Source organism: Gobius niger (genome assembly GCF_951799975.1).
Source record: "Gobius niger genome assembly, chromosome: 12".
NCBI lineage: Eukaryota > Metazoa > Chordata > Actinopteri > Gobiiformes > Gobiidae > Gobius > Gobius niger.
In genome coordinates, this window is record NC_136863.1 from 15647445 (window position 1) to 15672393 (window position 24949).

Consider the following 24949-nt stretch of genomic DNA (forward strand, 5'->3'; position numbering starts at 1 on the left):
GGCTTTGAAATAATGCCGTTTTAAAAGATTATTCATGTGCTCAGTGTGTGACATTTATGATTTGTCCCCAATTCAAGCTACTGCAGCTTCACTTGCTCCCATCGACCGACCTGCCCGTAGCTTCCTCTGCATCCAAACTCTTCAGTGTTAACAAACTACAAGCTTTGGTTCTGACGTCCACATACCCACTCTTTAATTTATTCGTTTCCTATCATTAGTAGTAGTCGGCACAGCTTTCGAAACGACCTTCTGCAAAACCTCAGTGCTATAAATCATTAGCAGCAGTTCTCCAAAGCACCGCACATTATTGGTGAATATCCAGTAAATTATTAAACACCTTGCTTTCCATAAACATCGCAAATTGTCTTCATACCTGGATGCCGTAGCGTAAACAAACAAATCAACTTGGCTGCTTTACATAGTGTGCGAGATGAATGCCTAATACCGTTTCTCCCCTCTTGGGCTATACCTAATTATGGTATTTGTTGTAAATTAGGTTAACAAGTTTGCTCAGAGATCGAAGTGTGCAAACGAGTATGGGCTTGGGGAGAAGGATGGACTAGCTCTGACGTTAATGCATCCAGTTATATACAAGAGTTATCATAGTTTGTGCAAAGGGACAATGTTTTGAAATGTATTCATCTGCAACATCCTTGCATCTTTTAATGGCTTATTTGCATATCAAGGCCGACAAAAGAGAAAAGAAAAAAAAAAGTTATTTAAATATGGCAGGAAGATGTTCTGAAACGTTATTGGTATATTATCTATCAGAAAGCTATAGTTAACAGTTAACACGCATTGCTGCAGCCGGGATAGTCTAAGACAAGAGATCATTTCTTAATCTGATTAACTGAAGTAAAACCAAATGTATGCCTGACTGGGATGGGCTCAAAGCTTATGTTTCCTTTTTATTTGATGGAGGCATCTGAGGAGAGGGGAATCTGTCCATCTCTATTCAAACAGCTGACCTCCAGTTACTTAACATCGGGCTCCTTTCACAGGCTAAGTGAGAGATGTTGAACAGACAGTTTCTCCTGGAGACATGAGCAGCGCAGTCTGGAGAGTCCTTAGAAACTCGGACCTTGACAGAGGCATGTCCTGTTCTCATTGCAGACTGTTAATCAACACACTTCTGCAGACAGAAGCTGGAGAAAACAAACCAAGGTCGCTGTTGGCTGCCTCCCACTTTCTCCCTTCATCTGGAGGTGGATTCAGCTTGGCATGAATATCCATGTCCTTGAGAGAGTCACACCCACTGTATTAACGTTGAAATTATATTCGGAGAGCGGTTCCTGTGGGCTAAATGAGCAGTTCTGCACAGGCTGCTAAAAATGAATCACAAAAAAACAGAAAAGGTAGTGAGTAAAGTGGACAAATTGTTATTGTCAAAAACAATGCTGTACATGGTTCACATAAGTCAACCAAAAACTAAACTTCTCTGTTTTGGCTCAATGCAAACAGAAAAATAGGCAGTTTGATTTTTCTTAAGACTTATTTGCACATTCACTCCCCTCATTTTGACTGTGTCAAGGTTGAGTACAATTCAACTATGCTTTAACAGCTAATAGAAAATCTGAATTAATTATCTGTAATAGAAGCTGAAGATCATGCAACACAATGGGGTGACTTGAAAGTGTAAGGAGAACAAGGGACAACCCTAAAGCCCCTTTCGGCCTTTTTGAATATATTGCTATTGTAATGGCCATCCCGTATCTTCCAAGTGAGCATCACCGGTCCAGGGCGTTACTTAACCTTGCTAAGCCTAAGTCCAATGAGAACCAAAAGGATAATTGAGTGGTCGTTACAGCCACGGATCCTGTGTTAATGGGCGCTAAATGATCATCTAGGAGGAATAAATGAGTCTGAATAGCGAAGTGGGAGATGGCGGACAACGGATATTACTATCATCATTATTGGGCGCTGAGATCGCTATTGGCATTTTCAGAAATATAGTTGCTGGGAGAGCACTGGCCAGGCCATAAGCGGGGCACAACTAATTAGGCAGCGGAATCAAAAGCAAATGGGTTAGTTTTGGGGATGCAGAAGCGGACACGGGTCTTTATTCACAATCTCCTCCAGAGCGATTTAAGGAGAATCAAAAAACATGTAAAGGACACGTATTGGGGTTTGTGTCCTTCCTTTTCTCTGAGTGTTCACCTTGCCCTCCATTGTCATTCCAGTGCCAGAATGGAGCTTTGAGATTTATTCATGGGGCAGCTGTAAAAACAAAATGAGAGATACAATGACACGCTCTGTATGGGGTCCAAACATAAGATAAGCACATGGAGGCACACTGTATGTGTATTGTTTCAACACTGTCCATTACAGAGAAGTGCAGCATGCAAAAGGTGGTACTAGTTAAAGTGTAAAACATGAGCTATGTGAGCGTCATCTGAAGTCTGACATCTCATGAGGTCATTGGAAGAGGGATTAGCACAAATAAAACAAATAGTTCAAGAGTGACAGAGTGAGTTAGATGAACAGTCAGTAGAAACATGTTAAAAATATTTCACAAAACATTTTGCAGGACCACAACCTCAAATTATTAAACGGGACCGCTGAGGGGACCACTGAGGAGACTGAGGAGTGAGACAGAGAGGTATTTACAGGAGACCAGAAAGGGCATACGTGAGGTGCAGTTCTGCCCCAAAACCTAAGATAACACACTTACGATCATTGCGTTGGTGATGATGCAGTACAGTGGAGGCGTCACAAGGAGCTACAGGAGGGGGAAAAGGGACAAACGAGGAGGTATCTGAGCAAGACTCACAGCTAAGCCACACATGCCTTCTATCCTTACTGTTGTTCTGGCTAATGGACGTTCACTGGAGAATAAAACAGATTAACTGCTGAGCCCTTCCCAGAAGATGGTGAAAGACTGTTGTAGAGGGGTCAGCGGAGGGAGCTGACCAGTGCAGGACACCATGCTCTGAATCAGGGACAAACCCAGAAGGCGGTGCACTGTTCCAGAAGATCAGACACTGAAGGCAGCCAGGTTTCCTCCGGGTGCTACGGTTTCCTGACCTACCGTGGCAGCACGGCTCAGTGGCTCAGGACTAATACTTGAACACAATTTTGTTGTACAGTTGTAAAATGACAAATAAAGCACAAACTTACCAACTCATAATTTGACATAACTTGTGTCACATCATTAGCTCTAAGATAAATACTATCTCAGTGAACACCATTATTTACATCCAACTAGCAACATTTTTATCATTCATCATCATGCTGCTAGTGATTTTCTGTCAGTAAGACGATTTCCCCACATAAGTATTCATGGCTTTATGCAACAGCCCTGGCTGCCAAAATTACAGTAATTTGAGACAAAGGCACAGAACACATTTTCTCATCTCGCATGCTCACCAAAAATGCAGCTTGTTTAAAAAGAACCGTCTGGCTAACCTTGAGAAAGAAGTTTTAAAGACATGATCAAAGATGACAGCTCCAATAACAAAAAAATCTAAACATGTCAAAGAAAAAACAGCTATCAGACTCCAAAATAAATGTGTGTGACATCTGAGTTTCATGTACATATCAAAGGAACAGACAAGAAGAACAGACGGTCGATGCTTGTTACAGAAGAATGCGAGCTTTGATGAGAGCTGACATGCTTGTTTAAAATGACAAGTACACCACGAAGCAGCCAACCCCTAACCCTTCCACGTGCTCAAACAAGTAGAATTTATGAATCACATTTTGTGCGGTTATATTTGAAGAACAACAAACATTTAAAAGTTTACTCCATCCTGAGAATAAAGACTGTGTTGTCCAAACCGTCTGATCGAACACCTTCCACTTAAGGGTTGGACCATATGCTTTTATCTGGAGACATGAGCCATTTCAGCACTACTTACATATAGTCCACTGGTGTAACAATATCTCTGAGATTGTTTTTACACATTTCAAGAGTAACTGAAGAATGAATGAGTTTTTTTTAGTTTGTTCTTGAGATCAAATTTGAACAACCCTAAAAATAATCAATACAGCACCATATACACTATGCCTCTCTGGGTTAACACTCACTGTTTCCAATGCTGCAAAATGCTGACAGGCTCTGAACACATCAGGGAAACCACAATGTCCCATATCTGGAATTCGTAGAGTGAACTTTTTGCTCTGCATCGGTGCTCCTGACGCTTGACACCGCCTTTTCTTGGAAATAGGACTCCTTTCCCCATTGTCACATACGTCATCTGAAGTATATCTTTAAATGTATTCAAAGTATATTCCAGAATATTTATACTTGTTATTGTGATTAGTGCTGACAACGAAATTAGCAGGGACTCACCGTAAGCTCATGAACATAATCCACTGGCTGCATGGATTTTGCACAATCAACCAGAACTAACTAAACACTGACCTTTGCATTGAAGTATTTTGGCTTCCTGCTGCCACGTCACTAACACTCTGGGACTCAGGGGGAAAAATCAACAAAGCTCTCTAATTTTGCTGTCAAGCTGCGTGAAGCAATTTACTGGCTACTTACCTGCCAACTTCACTTCACAGGGCGAAAAGTGGTGGGGAAAAAAAAAATCTCTCCATGTTGAGCATTTTCATCACTGCCGTCAATAAATACCTGCCACTGGTGGATTGCCTTTTTGACCCAGGGAATGAATGATTGATGCTGATTGAAGACACTTATGTCGAGGACAAAAGCCAGTTTCTAGTGGGCAGTTTTGCCAGTGAAAAGGCGAGTAAGTGGAATAAATTAATCTAGTGGAAGCAGGCAGGTCAGCTCCAGAGCGGGCAAGGGACAGCTCTGCAAATGGAGAGATAAACGTCAATAGAAAACACTATATTCCCAGAACGGCCTATTAGGACTACTTTAAATTCAAGAGGCCTGTCCGAATAAGTGTAAACAAAGATTTGTCAAACAGCATTGTGGGAATTTTCAGTAACGGCTTTATTAAATTAGTGCAAAAGACAGACGTAACTCATTCAAAATGTCATCTTTTTTTCTTCAAAGGTGGTCTTACACACAGACCCACAGTCTCACTACGAGCTTCTCGATGAGCTGGAGAGAAAACAGGAACTCAAACTATGCACCAAGATCACAGCCTTTGCAAACTTCACTTGTTCTTCATATCTACATGGGTTTGAAAAGGGCAGAAGTGACGGTAGACAAATTGAACTCAAACAGATGGACCTAGCACACCTGATTCTGTAATTATTCACAGTCCAAAAACAATGACATCCTCATTACATGTATATCATTAGAAATAGTTCCTAAAATCCACCATAAAAGAGAATTGTTTTTCTTTATTACTCACTGTGGGCAACTGAAGAACTTGCAAAGTACATAAGTTAATCAATACTGTATATTTATACAATGGTAAAAAATAAAATATTTAGATTTTTTTAAGGTTTTACTTTCACCGTTACTATAAAGATATACAGTTTTCCACTCCATGACAACAAATAAAAACAGAAGCAAACTGGAGACAACTCCAGAGCGAGTTACAGACTTTTAAAAGGCTTATGGCTACCATCTTGTCCTAAAAGACCACGACCACTGCAGACAAAGACATTAGCTTTGTTCCTTCCTCAGAAAAATCAGATGGAACACAGTCTATGATCAATAAAAACAAAACAAAAAATATCAAAGTCAATGTGATTCCGGTTGGCCAAAAAGCAAAGCCTTTTTCTGACCATTGGCCTTGTGACAGAGGTCAAACGTGAACTGAGAAAAGGATGGGTTTTAGCTAAATAACTGAAGGGAGTAAAACAAAAGAGGTAGTTATGAGAGGTGAGGAATGCCACTTGTACAATATAACTTTATGCATTACAATATCAATACCTTGATGTTTCAAGTATCTCCTGGCAACACGCCACAGACAACGTTAAAAACCCAGTGCATGACCCAAACCCCCCTCAAAAAAACAACAGCAAAACAACAACAAAGAAAGAAAAGAATGAATGAAAAGAAAAAAAGGGGACGGTATATTTTGGGGAAAAACACAGCAAGGGGGAAATCAAAATCAGTAGGATTCTGAGTAAGTGATTCTTTAAAAAAGTCCAAGTGCGCCATTGGGGGTTGTTTTTTTTTTCTTTTTTTTTTCTCCGTATTTGATTTGTCATGGTGAGAGCGCTTCTCCTCCATTCTTCTTCTTTTAGTTTTTTTTCTTTTTTTTTGTACATTGTGTCCTCCATCCTCTTCTTAGCCTGGGTTTGCGTGGGGGAGATAAGTCGCTGCAATAAGTCGTCTACAGGAGGTTGTCGGGTAGATCCTACAGGCCTGCAGAGAGATGACAGGAAGAGAACGAAAGAGAAGAAGAAAGGAAACGATGTCAAAGTCATTGTTCACACCAACACGGAGAGCAATCAATTAATCAGTACTGTGGCATTACGGATTCAATGAGTACGCCACACTGGTTCTAATTGCCCACTGTAAATTCAGCCTTTCGACTGGAGAAACAAAGTAATTGGTCGTAATGGGAAAGTCGTCTTGAAAGTGTGCCAGCGGACAGATAAATCAATACAGCCCCGGCAACTCTTTCTCAAATGAAAAAAAGCAAGAACAAGTCAGTCTGGTGTTTTTGATTCATCAAAGCATCAGAGCAGCCTTTGTGGAGTGGAGATTTATTGTAGACAGGTTTTTTGATAGATACTTGGATTTTATTTAAGTTGGGTTTATGGAGTGTTTGACAGCTTAGGTGTAGATTAAAAAGGGGTTTGTTCAAGGAAGTTAAAATGTGGCCAACTTTCTCGCTTTCACCGTCTCAATTACAACAGTGTTTGTCACTATACGTTCCATTTGCACCTTCAGGAAAACCTTTCACTTGAAGACTGCAATCTTTCTATCTCGGAGTGCGGAATGTAACACAGTAGTGATAATTAGTTTGTGCTAATTAAAAGGTAATGTAAGCAATGATTGGCTATGGCTGCATAATGTACTACCAAATGAACCCAATATTATGTGATGCAACATCCAACTCCCGAGAAGTCACAATATATTCAGTGAAATTTTCCGACTGACTGAGATTTGCACATTTTCCGCTAACAGTCTAAAACAAAAATGCATGGAAACTTAAAACATTCAGTTTTAGTCATGATATTCCACATTTAGCACCATTTTGCCTGTTTAGTGTTCACATTTGGCACAATTTGAGGAAAAAACAAAAACTAATTGCTCTAATTTTTTTATGTTGAAATTTTATACATTGAATATTCTTATTCAAGATCTCAAGTCCCCTTCTATCTACATAGGCTACATACGCATCACTTGATTTTATACATTACATAGATGCAACAACATAACCAGCTTAGATTCATTTTGTTATTCTAGAGATGCACCAATCCAGCTTTTTTTGCTACCAATACCGATACTGGGGTTTGAGTATTTACCGATTTCCGATATTTACCGATACCAAGAGACTTTCTTAAAAGTGGCTTTCTCTGAGTGAAAAATGTAATTGACTCTTTTCTCCATGTTAAGATCAATATGGTTATATTTTATTATCATGATATTACAGACATTACAATTATCAATTATATCTATTGATAAACTAATGGATGGACTTTAAACAAGGACCACTGGACCTTTCTACACTAATTATCCTTGGGTATATTACATACACATACACAACTCACATTAAGTGATCTGATCATTACAAATATGTTCTAGATCAATTATTTCTTGAAGTAAAATACAAACTCTTGGCCTCAGCAGTGATTATTTTATTGTATTACGCTACTTTGGGTATTTCTATTATAGTTTCTGGCCCAGCCTTGATTAGTCTTTGTTAGCAATAGCATGCTCCCGCTAGCTTTAGCATGCTATTTCTAGCGCTACATTTTGCGCGGCGATCAAAAATTTGCAGAAGTTAAAACTAAATGACCGATTGAATTCTCCAGGTTCTTAGCTTTACAATGATATTCAATTAAGGTGGTAAAAGTTGTTGTTGCCAAAACTGGTATCGGTTCAGTATCGGATAGTTGTAGCCGATACCTGATATCGTATTTTTTCCAGACTGAGAATCGGAACAATACAACAAACCTTTCTTTGTTACATGTCAAACTGACAATTCTTTGACATTATTTTTTCAGGCTGGTACAATTTGCCTTTCACAGTGTGTACATACAAGTATTTACCAGTGATCACCCACTCAACTTTGAACCTGTATATTGCGTTAAGCCCATGATTTTTCTGTGAAAAATGTTGTCTACTACCTTCTAACATATGGTGAAGCAGAACACATAACACTTCATCTCAACTTCACTGCTAAATGCAACATGGGACAGAATATAGCAGTTTGTCCCAGGCATTAGCTCTTGAAGATTCGTGTTCGCCCATCTCCCTACTTGCGTTCCAATCTCTTTCAATTCCCATGACTTAAACTTGACAAAAATTTGCTACCTCCTAATCTAAAGTAATGCAAGTCTCTGGTCCGGGAGATTGAACTAGTCAAAAAACACATTTCGGCGCAGGGTCAGTTACATTCAGTAAAGTGACATTTGAATTTGTCTCATCAGTCAGGGAGAATTGCTGCTTCCAAATGCGACCCCAAGTCACACACACTGGCGTTAGTTTAAATACACACGGCAGTATTGCATGCGCACACACAAGGGCGGTGCAGTATGAAATGTAGGAGTCTATTGATTGCCTCTTTGCCAGCCATCTCCTCCCAGACTGAATCCCCAATTTCTGGCGTTCGGAGACGGCAGAAACCATTCTCGCTTGGCTTCACCATTTCTCTCATTCTCCTCTCTCCAAACCGCGGTCTCTCTTAAGTATCCCATTTTGGGGACGGACTGAATTGGATAGGGCAAGCCGGTTTGTCCGCACACGTCCTTAAACGTAACTTTCAGAACAAAGTGGAAGCCGCGCAACAACACTTGAGTAACAAGGTGAACATTTAGATAATACTTCAGCGCAGGTGGAGCAGACATTGGGCTAAGTAGCAGAGGGTTTCAGGGCGAGGTCATGGAGAGTCTGCCCGATTTCAAGTTGTGGTTTGCTGGAGGAAAAGAGGCACTTTAGGAACTCTGTGGATGTGAAGGTCATGGACTGTGCACCTCCTTACAAGTTTCTTTCAACCAGTCTATAAATGCATCTTCTTATCCGTTTAACACTGTGCTGCTTTATAGACACTGTAACCTTCCCCTGTACCCATCTCCACTGAATCAACCAAATGTTTATGTATGTTTACGTGACACATTCATTGCCCCTCACTTATTTGTCCCTGTCTGTTTACAGTTTATGTCTCCTGAACGAATGACAAAGTCGAATACAAAATCACTCCCCAAGGGGTACTCCACGGCACGCAATACAAACAAAGAAGAAGAGACACGGGTTAGTGGGAGACAAAACCTCCTACAGGTTCCCTCTTCTTGTCGCTACTGTAATGCAAAAACGGAATCAATATTGACACATTCGGTGTGTATAGACGCCACCTCTGCTCCTAACATGCTTACCTTTAATCCTTGCTTTAACACTTATGCTGGCTACAAAACACAGTGTAAAACATCCAATTTGGAGGTGTCAATTTGTCATAGCCAACGCTGGCTTCCAAACACTTTACTGTTGCGTTCTGGTTTTGTGCTGTTGTATTTTTTAGCTTCAGAGTGGGCTGTGTATACTGCTTTCTTCTATACTGAACAAATTGGAAAGTCTCAAATGGTTACTGTACTGCACTTTGATGATACAATACTGTTTCTTAACACCGGCTTGCACAGGGGTGTTGCAAGATTTCCTTTAGCAATGCTGTTCAAACACACATTGTGATAATTATCTCCCGTATCTACCGTTTCGTCCCCATGTGTGTGTATTGTAAATGACAGCCTTCTTTCAAAGGTCAGATTTTGACCAAATCTAAGAACTATACAAAGACAAAGGACCTCCAACGGCGCCTGTCTTCATTGTGCAGTACAGTATGACAAAAACACAATCAATCTTGACACATCAGGTGTATATTACAGGCATCTCTCTTCAATCAACAAGCTTACCTTTAATCTTTGCTTTAACCTTACTCTGGCAGCAAAACATGATGTAAAACAACCAATTCGTTTTGAATTTGTCACAGGCAACACTTGATCGAAAAATGCTTTACTGTTGCGTTATGTTTTTGTGCTGTTCCTTTGTGAGCACCTGAGTGGGCTGTGCAGTCTTTTTTGGTCTGTGCTAAAGAAATTGGCAGGTCTCAAATGGTCATGTTTTTTTTTCCACTATTGACGTGCCAAGACGGTATGTCTCTGTATTTGTGTCCCAGTCTTCTCTTCGTTATATTACTGCGTCTTGAGGAATGTGCACTATAATTTTCTTAGACATGGCGAATGAATTGCTATAGACTTGAAGGCATTCTCCAAGCAATCGATGCGTGTCTGAATGGCAGCGAATATCTAAAACAGTGGCATTGATTTATTTCTTCTTTCTGTGGGTTTCCATTCAAGGCACTTGTTTATATAACACGGCGAGTTAAAGAATCAATCGAAACATAGAAGAAATAGCCAAAAGTACACAAGATACTTGTATAGCATTACAAAGAATATCTGGATGAGCTCTGCTTTACATGAAAATGTCTCCCCTCCCACAACAAAGTCAAGTCTTTGACAGAAAATGCATTGCTGAATTGATTTTTCCCAGCTTGGTCCTGAGGCCTAAACTTATAGGTCAAGAGAGAATTAAACTACCATGATAAAATACAGTATGTCCAGTATTACAGGTTATAAATATATGTGCACAAAAAGCTGTAGCAACATTTACTGTATGATGGAAAACAAATACAGAAAGGTCAATTATGAAAGGTCGTTTTAGCTACCAAGCAAAATCAAAGTGCATATATTTTCATCCTTCCAGCAAACTTGGAGTAGTGATTAAACATTTATGAACCCAGTGCAAAAATGAAACATTACATTTCCAGTGCAAAAACCTCAGAGGTTACTGTTCAGGTGCAAGTTATTGAGGTTCATCGTAAGGTCGGGCATGTCCACTCTCAGAGTTCGGACCATGATATCACACTCTTTGGATTTGGATGAGAAAGATTAACCGGGTCAAATAAAGTCAATATTTATGTACTGTATCGCAACTAAATTTTAAAACAAGCATTTTCCGTTCGTGCCAATAATAGCGTTTAAGGAAAACTCAACAGAAACAGTTTCCCTTATTCACCTTTCTCACAACACAGCCATTATTGTTTTGCACTTTTGGTTGACAGCTATAGGTGCTACTCCGACAGAACATGTTGAACTGCACCCTGGGAACACAGTTGACAGTTTCGAGTACACACAAAGCACTCTACCATCTGCCAGTGCTGAAATGATATCTATGCTTTACACTGTACAAATCCCCTCGGCACTTTTACACCCCACCACACTACATGGAGGGAATAATGTGTCTAGCTATTATAATAACTATCAGAGTAAGCCACTGACATTGATTTATAAAGGTCTCTATCCGCTTATTGGAAGTCTCTGTGGCTAAATGCCTGAGCTTAAGCAGAAAATGTAAATTTAACAAGCTTTGGGAGAATCAAACGGGGCAGTGGAGGGAAGAGCGGGCGCCTGAAGCGGTTCTAATTGCGGAGCGGAGAGCAGCGTGACAGCTGATTGGTCCAGGTATGTCACGCCCGTTACACCAAGAGCACCGCCACCACGGCATGAAGAAGAAACATTAGACAGTGAGACAGGGAATTTGTCAAGGTGCAACAATGGCCATAATCAAAGTTAATAAGGCGCGCCGAAGTCCAATTTAATCATGAATGAAAACGGGGAAGTTAAACAGCAACTTTCTGATAGAAGTTTATGCATGTCCCATAAGATCCGTAGATTTTGATCTTGTTTCTTTTTGTTTTTACAGTATGTCACTGGGCACAAGACAGTATTGGTTTGTGGGAGTGTTATTCAGTAGAGCCCATGTATTTTATGTGATTGAAAAGTATATGAATATTGCAATTTTAAACATGTTTGTGTTGGCTCTCAGTAGTGCAAGAGTTTTCCATCATATATGCAAAATCCTCAAGTTGTCATCTGTATGGGGACGTTATAAAACTACTCACTACAGTTCAGACTGTACTGACTTAAGACCTCTTATCGGAGAATAAAATGGTATATGTCATAGTTCTTGGTGAATTGTCCTTGTGCATGGCTGTCTAATACCTGTGCACCTCCTGCAAAGCTGTGCACAAAGGTATCTACACTTGTTCATTTTTACACTTTTCCTCGGTTTACTTACTGTATAACCCTCAGTGCTGTGTGTAGGAGAATATTATAATGTTCATGACACAAAACCTAAAATTGAGTTGACTTGTGTACAAAATGCATGGTATATATAAAGTTGCCTTGCTTTGACTAGAATGCAGGTAAAGTTTAAAAAAGATCACATAATAGACCAATGTACGGTATGCTTCGGTGTGAGTATTGACGTAGAGCTAATCAGTTAATCAATAGTGGTCAACCTCTACAATAGTACTATAAGCTATCAGTATACGCAGTTCAACAACCATGCTTGAGAGAGCAGAGAACAAAGCTGCTTCCACAGATCACTGATGTTATAGAGATGCTAACATTAGAGGTGAATAAATTACAGGTTATAAATACTGCTTCTTTTAATGGTGCAAACACATTTTTATCATTACAAATGAACCGTTTTATGCGCATATCAGAGTGTGCCTTTGTTCTATTTCTGGCTCTGTGCGACACAATGCAAACTTTCCATATGTCAAACAAAAAAGTACAACCCAGTCTACTGCTTTGAAAGGAGTTAATGTTTATTGACTAGGTTCAGGAGCAGGACCACGTCTCAAACAATCACTCTTTGCATGTCAACCACACTTGCATTCACCTAACCACCCCCTTAATTACCCATGAGCCATATATACTAAGCCTAGCCTTGTCATCTCAGTTTGTTTGAAACTGTCGACCCCACCCTCCCTTCGTCCATTCTTCTGCTTCACCCACAGTTTCGCCCAGTTTCACTCCACACTATAACCCCGTGAATAAAATCTAAATTGCACTTTGTTATGGCGTGGTCCTTGCTAGTGAAAAGAAAGTTGTTATTGGGTTGTTGTGACTATATTCAGCTTGAATGGGCTGCGGTATCACACAAACTGACTGAACTGAACTTCTGAACTTTAACATCTCATTTAAAGCAGTACTAAGTAACTCATGCCCCTAGAGGCCATAAGCAGCACTGCAGGTGTCGTAGCAAGTTACGTTTTTTTAACTCATTAATTGTCCGTGAGAGTAAATACTACGCTGACAGAAAAGACAAAGGGAGAGAGGGATATTGTACATCCAATTACATGACGGAGATATTTTTTTTCACTCAAACTTGGCTGTAAATACTGTTTAAGTGATGCTAGCCCGCAGTTAGCTTTGCCCGTTAGCCTGCTAGCTTTTTCTTCGTGATTCCATTAGTGTGTATAGGTGGCCACTAGAGGGTGATCTAGGCTTTGTGTACTAGTATCTTCTGCTTCTGCACCACTGAAGATTTTTTTTTTAAAAACGGTAATTGAGCAGCAGAAAGAAAGTTTGGAGTGAGCGTGGAACTTGTGAGGGACTGGCGAAAAGCTGGAGGAATGAGTTCGCAAATGGGTGCTTGAACAGCGTGCTGCAGGGAGAGGCTTGTCAACGGTGTAGTTACGCCTCCATGCCCAGGTACAGTGGGGAACAAAAGTATTTGGTCAGTTCCCCACAGGCTTTCTATTGGATTTCGGCCAAATACTCCCCCCCCCCCATTGTAGTTGCCAAGGCTCGAGCGACTTCAAGTCCGGAAAATACGGTAGTAATTGCCTAAATACACTTTGCCTCGATCCATCTTTTCTGTAAATATACTGTAACTACATGTTTTGCTTTGTACCAATTTAATGAGTAATTGCCCCGGAACCCCAAGTCTTTGACCCAAACACACCATTACTGAACAACAAATTAAGTCCAATAGTGTCAACCCCCTTCTGAGATTCTGCATTTCTTAAGCACCCCAAAGAGACTTTTCATATCTGAGCCTGGAGATCAAAACCCATCGCAAAGCTTAACAGAGTCGACCAGAACATTTCTCTCTTCAAAGGCTGCTGCTGCTGCGAAGAAAAGGATAGATTTTTTTTTCTCCAAGCAAATAAGCCCCAAACATCATGTCTTTGTAGCTAGAAGGAGATTAATGCAACAGAGGAAGGAAAAAAAAAGGCTGTCAGCGCAGAATTAGGGATCACTAAGATGAAAAAAAGGAAGCTCCAAGCAGGGATTGTGTTAACTTAGTGCCATCTATGTAGTTTGTTGTATTAAATGTTTTGTTTTAACCCTCATATCACTTGTCTTGGAACCGCACTATTCCCCTGGGTAATATCAATGCGAGTGAAGGGAAAAGTAGAAGCACATTTACACGCATATGGCCTAATCTGCTGTGGAAGCCGGTAATCCTGCATGGAAAAGACTTTGGCGGCATTAAGAGCCGCTGGACCTGCTGAAAATTGACTGGGTAGATGGGTAGAATTTGCCGCAGAAGGTGTATATATCTTCCTGCATGTGCGAGGATAGAGAGAGCTCCCTCAAGAGATTTTTTCATCACCCTATTTCACATCTCGCTTCCTTCATAACCTGGAATCCATACAAGGAATCACCAGCCCCGGCATAGCCATCTCCAGAGGCCGCTTATGTCCACTACACCTTTAGGAGACAAACAGTGCATGATATTTATGAAGTGGTCATCTGGTGGTAGAATTTATTGCGATCACACTTGAGCTGTGTTTTATTAAGAGGTCGAGGAGAGTGGAGATATTGGTGGTGGGCATTGTTTTCATCTGAGGGCTGGACATGAAACTGTGATACTAACAATATACTTGTATTGCGCTTTACAAGCCTGTATTACCAAGTTTCTCAAAGCGCAATGATGATTGTTCATTGGAACACTGACAAAGTGAATAAGTAAAATATTTTCTTATGGTCTGTAATGTTGGTAAAGACACCAAAATCCACCAACATATTAAAGGAACAGGCCACCATTTTTCCATACTGAGATATGTTCTTGCCTGAGCTTAGACGAGTTGATACGTACCTGTCTGGTCTTTTTGCGTGGGCGCAGTCACACACAACAACCAAAGATGTTGTTTGGCTTCTCAAACGGTGTGAAGTTGGAAGTTGGACACGTATCAACTCGTCTAAGCTCAGGTAAGAACATATCACAGCATGGAAGAACTGTGTGCCCTCAGTCCCGCAAAAAGACCAAAGATGTTGATAGAATTTGGCCTCTCCCAGTATATTCCTATAGCTCCAAATGTGGTGAAGTTAGAAGCGACCAAGCTCTTCCACGGGCACACACAAAGACCAGACAGGTACGCATCAACTTGTCTAAGCTCAGGTAAGAACATATCAGTATGGAAAAACGGTGGCTTATTCCTTTAAATGAGCATCAGTGACAATGAAGTGTATGGCATTTACAAGCTAGGTGTTTTTCTGGTTTAGACATAGTTTACACCCAGTCCAAACTTAATCCAGTTTACTGCTGAACTGGTCTGGTGGTACTCTGAAGGTCAAATATTTTATGAGATCCTACTTGGAATTAAAAGTGCAGAACTGCAGCAGGTCCGGAGATGGTTTAAGGGCCTTTAAAAATGCAGACGAATGTTGGGTTCTTTCTAATAAAATGCGTGGTGCTGACTCAACCAATCTCAAGTTTTGCTGCGAATGGCTACAGCAAACTGTATTACTGAAACGTAAGTGATGAAGTAACCACTTTATAACATTGTTAAAAGCTCATATTGGATTCTTGCATCCATAGTGTGCTGCACGTCACAGATGATTATGCCTTTACACTCTCTCTTTGAACGAATAGGGAGGCTTTCTTTTGAGCATTTCTGATGCAAATGCCAAAGCCAGCCCTATCTATAGAGCGTAAATGTCATTCATAATTGTATTCACCTGTCTTAGATTTCCTGAATTTTCTTTTCTTGTGAGATCCCGGACATCAACACATTGGTTTACAGTGGTGTGAACAATTAAACTCCATCTGGTATGCAAAAGTGTGGTGTATTTTCTCTTTATATTGCGGTTTGTAAGTTTGATCTACCTGGGTAAGTGGAGGTAATGTAACATTTTGTTGCAGCCTGTTTCTTTGCAGCATTTTCCCACAATATTATAGAAAAGGTGTTTTGTGTAGAATATTGATGGAGCCCCTGCCAAGCCCCGAGTTGATCTTCAATACTCCGAGAGCAAACAGAGTTGGAGTGATCTTCTGAAGACGGGCTGTACATCAGAAGTGCCCTTCTGTCCACCAGGGCGACGTGCATTATTTAGTGGACTCCACTATCACACACAGCTCCAGCAATGCTTACACATAACCCTGATGCAGATTATGTCCTACAGTATAGCCCGATTGACAAGCCACTCCAAAATGTTGTTGTTTGTTTGATTCCTCTCATTTGTAGAGGGATCAACAGCCAATTCATGCACTCTCCATTCAGAATAAATAAATGTTATATCCCTGTGCAATCGCATAAAAACGTAGTAAAATAAAATCATTCTTTGTTTTACTGTAGATGAGAAAAGCATGTAACTTCTGTGCATTTATTCACGGATGATGGGATTTTGAAGCTGGAAACGCAGAGTTTATTTGTTGTACTTGATTTCTGTCTGCCTGAGAAAACAAAAGCGGTGTGAGTAAAAAAAAAGAAAGAAGAAGAGCATTACTTTACGCTCTGCTGCTGTATAGTACACCAAGCATTTATGAGCTGGTGGTGAAATCTTTTTAATGTTACAGGGTGGGTATTGATTGAACGAGAGATTTTAGCACTTGTCTCATAAAAGCAGCCTCTAAATACATTGACAGCCAACAAAATACACAAGATACTCATTCTAAAAATAATGGCGTAATAGGCAATAGACATTTGTACATCTAAGACTTTTGTATTGGTTTTAGTTTGAAGCTCTCGCAGGACTAAATGACAAACTTTATTTATTCCACTGTGCCCCGAGAGCAGGAGAATATGATGACGGTCCCGCTCCAGCCCTGGTATTGAAGAGGGCAATCTCCGTGCCGCAGAAATAGAAACGGAAACACAGAAACACCCACTGCCACCCATGGTCCGCGGAAAATCTTTCTGGTGCAGTCGGTAGGAGGGAAAAGCTTGGGGAGCAATCACTGTTGTACATAACATGGGTGTCTGTCCGTCCCCTGTCCAGCCCATTTCAGGTATGAAGCTGAAGATTTTAAAAGAGTAGCCCACCATCCCTCCTCCCCCACGCCCATCAGCACAAAGGTCTAGTCTCCAGCCTGCATTCAGAAACACAAGATCAGACAGTGTGTAAAAGCATTACACCAGACCTTTAAGCCAGATGTATTTGTCTATTCTATTTATCTAAAAAAATACACCCTTGGTCCATCGTTGTCACAATAATTGATCTTTGTCTTTGGGTTAACCAGGCCACTGTTACATGTTGCATTTAAAGAAGAACTAAGTAACTTATTTACCTTAATAAATCCTTTTCATAGTCCCTATGGGGGTAAACAAGTGTTATTGGGATGATTGGGGGGGGGTCTTTCATCGCCCCCTTGTGTCTCTGGCCAGAAAACCACAATTGCAACTTTCCTGCCTCCGGGTAGGAGCCACTAATACACACTAATGGAATCAGGAAGAAGAAGGAGCTAACAGGCTAACGGGCAAAGCTAACTGCGGGCTAGCACCACTTAAACAGTACACAGCTAAGTTTGACTGACAAAAATGATCTCCATTGTGTAATTGGACGTACAATAGCCCTCTCTCCTTTTTTCTTTCCTGTCAGCGTAGTATTTACTCTCACGGAGTTTTATAAAGCATTAAGGGACGTGTGGTGGATTGACAATATGGACATCATGAACAAGTGTCTGTGCTAAGGTATGAAAAATATGGTTTGGAAACCTGACAATAACATAAAACAAAACAAGTCTCAGATACGTCAAATTAGCAGGAAAGATCACAGGGACTTCCACAGGGCTCAACCCTTCTGGAGGATATTTTCAAACAGTCTGCAATGACACAGGCTTAAAAAAAATAAGAGCCAACTCTTCTCATGTCCTGAACGCTCAGGATGATCTACAGCCCTGTGGGAGGAGGTTTAGGGTTAGGACTCCCCTCTGTAAAAACAAACGCACGTCTTTGACCTGTCTTGATAATATAAAATACATTGTAAGAACTTGAACTCAAACCAAAGAATATTTCAACCGAAGCGCAGAAAGTCATGAACCATGTGGTGATATGTGACGCCTGCAGTTGCTGAGACTATCGATGCACAGAATGGTTTAATCACACACCTTTAGCAAAGGCGCCCCTCAGGTTCCTTTCATTCTGTTCCCTTCCTATCTCTGCCAGGGGGTCAAAGGCCAGCGCAAAGATAAGGGAAATGAAACAGAATACTGGAGGGTACTCTCTGTTAGACGGAGCCACTATACACGGTAGTAATCAGAGCTCTCCATCTGTCGCCGTAGTGTGAAGTGTGTGAGGATGAGCTATAACCCTAAGAGCCCATTTCCAACTATACTCTACAAAGAAGTGTTTTATTTTTAACTGTGTAGATGAGGCCATGTAAACACAAACCTATTTTATGTGAATGTAGTTTTAAGAAGCAATAAGCCCAGGTACATCAATGTTTTAGCTGGAGAGTGTCTGTTTACAATTGAATCCTCTCTACTGCTCAAAAGGACTGTACTGTTGTATTACTATCAATTTAACTATCTCTATCTAATTCATCCCACATAGATCCCACATAGACACATATACCTTTTATCTTGCACTTACACTTCTTTCCCTTCTACAGACTCCAGGTCCATTTAATAATGAGACCTTTAAAAGTATAAGTAATTTCTTCTTTCTTCACAAAGCTCAAAGGACTATGGTCTTTGAAGTTCAGTTTTCTATTTTAGCATGCGGTAAAAAAAAAGAGGATGAATGACAGTGTGTTTGGGAGTGCGACTGTGAATCTAGCCGATGCATGAGTCCCACTTGTCATGCACTGTCCTAACCAAACAAACAAATAAACAAAAAATCTAGGAAGGATTTAGATATAGGAGCTACGTATATTTCAGTATTTTTGTAACAAACCAAAAGGGGATTTTTAGATTATCACAACACCTCAGTTATTGTTAGTGCCTTCAATCTTCTCTCTGTGCCCAAGCAACACTCCAGGTGTGCCAGACACGTCTGAATCCAGACTGACTGACACATACTCCTCCAACAAAGCAAAAGACCATGTTGTGAGCTCTGGCATTAGTTTAATAAATGCCACTGTCTATCACTGCAGTGTTTACAGCGGACTAATATACATCCCACTGAGGCCTGGTGCACAGGAAAGGCTCCTTGCTGCTATAATGTCGTCTTGGCATGTCTCCGCAATTATCATGCTTTCTTGTTCGGTTCACCATGGCACCATAGATTACAAAGTATCTCCCGAAAGGACACTGGCTTAAAGCTTACTTGAGTGTTCCAGCAGGGATACCCGTGCCATAAAAAGTTTGACAGGAGGTGGCTTGTGTCCCAGAAACGCTGAGGCAGCAGGGGCGTATGATTAGTGCACTGCGGAGAAGGCACGACTAATGGCCTATCAACGCTCGAGTGGCGCCTTCTCACGCTGTTGCTTGCCACGCATTGTCAGTTTAATTTAAGACTTTGTGGCTTCTGTGTGTCAGGAGTTTACCACAAGTCACAGGTAAGTACTTTAAAGTTTGAAATGAGAAATGACTTCTTTAAGTTCCAGTGATGAACACTGATGTACAAAGTGCCAACTCTGTGATTCATAGATATTAACATGTTTTAAGAGAAACAAGCAAGCATCCCTCTGTAGGATCATACGATAATGGACTTTTTTAGTTTAGAAGTAATGTTAAAGTCTGACTTTTTTGCGTTTTGGTTTTAGTAATCCTGTTTAAATGAGTCCTTTCTTCTGTGCTCTGGTCTAGATTTCCTGGATTTATATACATAATTAGAAGTGGATTTTAAAAGGCTTTAAACCATCACCCATTGTGGGAGGCTTTGAACTTTAACTGAGTTCTGAGTTCAACAGAGACCTGACATCTTACTGAGTCCATAGTATACAATATTAAAAATAACACACACGGCCATAAATATGTGAAAATATGGGCGTAGCTGCATACCAAAGCCACAGAAACTGTCTGAATTTAAGCACATTTTCTCTACGTCGTCACCTGTCACTCAGCCCGTCTGTCTGCTGCCTCTACCCCCCGCTGCAGTGCTGCTGGCGAGCCCCAGTCGAAACCTAAAGAAGACGGCAGGCATCGAGGAAGACAGCGCCAAGCCTCAAAGTTACAAATCATTTCTCCTTTCACTAAACTAGCAGTTGGATGCCACCCATTACGTTTCAGCAGCGAATTGAATAGACTGAATAATTCATGTTATTGCTAATGGCTGCTTTGAGAAATTCCCGGTAAATTGTAGTTGGGATTCCCAGGGAGCGCCCCAGAGGCCAAAAACGTAGCACGATAATTTTGCTAAATTGAATAAAAATCAATGCACAAGTGGATTGTAAGGACAGGTGATTATATTTATGAAGTAATAGAATATCAACATTGAAGCTTATCATATTTTTTCAGTGCAGGCTGAACAAAGGATTTTTGACGTGTGCCTTGTTTGTCTATTAAAACAATGTTCTTCTGTAGCTCCAGACAGAGCAAAACACCTTAATGAACTATTACCATATTGTAACAAGAATGACCTTTGAAGGAGCATAACATGGAGGTATTATCATTAAGCCTTTATTTACTGGCATCTATAATGATGTGTGAAAATGGCACAGGGAAGGGAGAGCTCTGCTTTTAGTTTAGTTCGTCTGTTTGCCTTGTCGAAATAGGTAATGCTTTTGGCACATTTATCATTCATGTACAGTGCTGAAGGTAACATAATTACAAAAGCAACAAGTTACGCAAATATATGACTTTTTTCAGTAACTAAGGAATATAACAAATTGCTTACACAAAATACGGGAATATATTAGTCATTACAATTCAAGTAACTCAAGTTACAAGTGCATTTTAATGTACGAACAAAAAAATGCCAAACCCCCTCAAATAACATGCAACATCAAGTTGGACACTAGTGTTTTAGATCTGCATTTACAACAGCACAAAAGAAAAAGAAAAAGAAATCTCGGACTGCACTTTTGCTCGGCGTTATTACTATTTTCAGTTTACATTTTGCCAAAAGTAGCTCAAAGTAGTGTAACTCAGCTACATTTGTACAATATGTGATCCAAACATATTACATTTTTTGCTGTAATCACTAATATAAAATACATTACAATTTTTAAGTAAGTAGTGTTCATGTAATACTTGTTTATAGGTAACTCATGCCCCTAGAGGCCATAAGCGCCACTGCAGGTGTCGTAGCATGTTGCGTTTTCTTTTACTCATTAACTGTCCGTGAGAGTAAATGCTACGCTGACATAAAAGACAAAGGGAGAGAGGGATATTGTACATCCAATTACACAATATTATGTTTTTCACTCAAACTTGGCTGTAAATACTGTTTAAGTGGCGCTAGCCCGCAGTTAGCTTTGCCCGTTAGCCTGTTAACTTCTTCTTTTTGATTCCATTAGTGTGTATTGGTGACTCCGACCCGGTGGCAGGGAAGTTGCAATAGTGGTTTTCTGGCCAGAGACACCAGGGGATGAAAGACCCCGCAATCATCCCATTAACACTTGTATTGTATGGAAAGGATGTATTAAACTAAACTTAAAGCTACTTAGTACTGCTTTAAAATAGACACTTGATACCTGTCTTTATCACTCCCAAAGCAATGCACCCTGATGGATCTAAAACATTGATCAACAGTTTTCAGCTCATCTCTTGTCACATAGACCTACAGAGAAAGTGCCCTCCCCACCATGCATGCTAATGTATGCCTGCACGTGTTGCGTCAGTGTTACTTACAGAGCACGGTGATCAGCAGCGTCCCCAGCAGCAGTGCCAGGCCCCTGCTACTGCTCCCGCTGAGGACGTGATGGGAGGGGGCTGAACTGCACAGCATCTTGTTCTTCTTGCACTCGCACACCTGCACTTTGACCTCCGTGATGTTTGACATGGAGGGCACCCCCGAGTCGGTGATGAGCAACGGTAGCTGGTAGTTGGCTTTCTTCAGACTGTGCAAGAGCATGATCTGGGAATGCGTGGCTGTGGGGAGACACAAGGGTGCACTAAGGAGGCGGGCATTTTTTTTTTTCTTTCAAATTGGATCATGTTAAGTCTACAAATACATTTAGCAGAACAAAGCCAAGCCGGGAAACTAATTGAAATAACGAGCTTGGGTAAATAGTTGCCACCAATCCTCGTGAAATGAAGCCACATGTGTTGCCATTGGCCACATTGCATAAGATGGTTTCTTTGGGTTGCATCACTAACATTTCCTTAGAAGGAGCGAGATCTAACTCTGGAGCTTTTTCACTCCTGCCTGAAATGTGTCACAATATGCTAAGACCACCTTTTTACTTGTCTAACTCTGCTGTAAACAATGCATTTAGCAGTGTGCTTGGTGTAAATAAAGTGTGGCTAATCAAAAAGCAAGAAAAAAAGGGACTAAAAAGCTCTGTCTGTAAGCTGTGCTTCAAGATTAGGGTTTTAAATAATTTCAGTAAACTTGGAGAAAGGTAAATCAGACATTACAAACTGCTCTGCAATAATTGTAGTTAGTCTTTTTTTTTTAATTTAAATGTAAATCACAGTTACTCCCAATCCCTTAATACAAAAGGTTTTAAAAGGGGGGAAATAAAACCCTCGAATCTAAAGGTGTGTTTGTACATATATAAACCATTTTTCAGAGGTCTTTGAATGATGAAAGATGGTAGATGGTTTAGTTCAATAAGAGCTGCATAAATGTAAGAACTTACATGCAAGTTTAATGATAGTGTTGAATGTTAAAAAAAACAGCAATATAATTAGTCAGTTCAGAGCAGAAAACGGTAAAAGCGCTTGACTAATCTAATTCTACAAGCCTTTAAAGCACTCAAGCCCTCCACTGCTATTACATCTCTCTCTTAATGTGTGTTTTTTTTTTTAAAGCTGCATTATCTGACTCGAACAAGGAAAGTTGAAGGTAGTTGAGAAAAGTAACTCAGTGTTTCTTTTTAGCTCTCACGGACTCTTCAACACAGCCTGATTGTTCACTTGAGGAAACTGGAAGCTCGTCTCAGCCAGAGTTCATAGCGAGACAGGGTTGAGACGGGGACGCGGCGGACCGCCAATGCTAACACTGAGCTGATTTAGCCTCCGACTTCCTGGTTGGCACTGGAGGAAAATGTGTAATATTAAGACACACAATTGGGGCTCCAGCTCAAGAGAGGGAAATGTACTTTTTATTGTTTTTTATCTTTGGTGGTATTGTTTGTCATTTAAGTGTCTGTAATACACAATAATAAACATAACCACAGCACTGTCCGGTCAAGGCCCAATAGCTCTACCACAGACACAGAGAAGCAGGGCATAGTGTGGAGCACAGCAGCAGTCCCAGTGTGGAGGGCTTTGAGCGCCGGTGATTGAGGCGTGTCTCTTATTCTCCTCACCCCACTGTCAGTCAGCGCTAATACCTCTGGGCAGGTTGTAGCTCCGCTCTGTCACTCAATCGCGCATGGACAGCAGCGGCATTCATGCAACCACAAATCAATGTCTCGCTGGTCTGCTGTTTGCCGCTGTTTTACCCACCGCAGTTTTCAACTCAACTCATGAAGAATGCAAAGCTACAGGTGACCGAGACGCTGACCCTGAAATATTCATGTGGCGGGGCGCTGTGTTGATTTCATACGTATCTATTGCTCAGCCTCCTGTTTTTCATTTCACTGAGTGCTTTCAGGCAACTCCATGTATCTTCAGGAATGCAGAATTATATATTTGAGTTCTTGGAAATTGAACCCACACATTTCTTCCTGTCTATGTATAGTGAGTAAACACGTAGATCAAAACAATACTGAATGGTGGTTCAAATGAACAAATCAATGGCATTGTTCATTTCCTGTTGTCTCATTAAGATATTGTCCAGCTCAAACATTTGCCCAGTGTCTAAATTATCTTGTTGTAAGAAAGGTTATGTCATCCCAAAGAACTAATGTTAATGGAAAATGGATTGACAGACGGAGAAAGCATACATAAATTATTGGATGTCAGTCCTGCGATACAAAATGAAGCACTCTTACAAGTAGTACAGTCCTTGAAGTTGTACCAGGACCTTGTGGGAATGGGAATATCAGGTAGCTTGGATAAATGTTTGAGAGAGTAGTTGGTGGTGGTTAGAGGGTCTAGTGGTGCAGTGGAGCCTCACTTGAACTATTGTAACATTATTTGGAATAATACATACTGTACCTGCCATACTCTACACTTCTAAACATCTGATATTACAAAAGAAAGCTATAAGAGCCATTTTATGGTCCATGAGGAATTCTCCACAAATATGGCTTCCTAAAGCTTCCTGATCTTTATCATAATGCATGTACTTTGTATAATGTTGTCAACAGGTTAAGTTGTGTGAACTCATTCCTTTATACTCACCCTCTCACCAACATAGTACGAGGAACAAGTTCCTATTAATATGTAGGAAATTGAAATGTACTAGTTTTAGTGTATATCACAGGGGTCTAAACCTATGGAATGAGTTGGAAGACGACTTAAAACAATCTCCTACTTTAACTATGTTTAAAAGGAAATTAAAGAGTTTACTTCTGGAGAGCTACTGGTACCAACACTGCACTATATTTAGTACAATGTAACATGCTATGTAATTATGTGTAATAACTTGTTTGGCTTACATACACAATAGAATAATAATGTATTTGTTTTTTTAAGGTACATAAGACCCAAACTCTAACCCTCATCTTAAGCCCTGACCCTAAGGGTCTTATGTCTTATTACATTATGTACCTCCAAAGAACTACACACACATTATTCCATTGTGTATGTACTGCATAGATACAAGTTAATAACGGATTGTTACAAAAGCAGATTACAATGTACTACATTTTGTACTGAAGTGTAACCCTGGTTTCTCTC

The 24949-nt window shown here is 40.5% G+C and overlaps 1 protein-coding gene across 1 annotated transcript in view; it reads right to left on the reverse strand.

The window, feature by feature from the left end:
* Positions 1 to 4882: 4882 nt before the first annotated feature.
* The window catches only part of cdh13 (cadherin 13, H-cadherin (heart)), a 287039-nt gene continuing 266972 nt past the window's right edge, over positions 4883 to 24949 (reverse strand). The window contains exons 13-14 of the mRNA XM_079568318.1: positions 21848 to 22087; positions 4883 to 6238 (exon numbers count right to left, since the gene is read on the reverse strand). Coding sequence (XP_079424444.1) covers positions 6231 to 6238; positions 21848 to 22087 — 248 coding nt within the window. The 3' untranslated portion in view covers positions 4883 to 6230. The remainder of the gene's footprint in view (positions 6239 to 21847; positions 22088 to 24949) is intronic.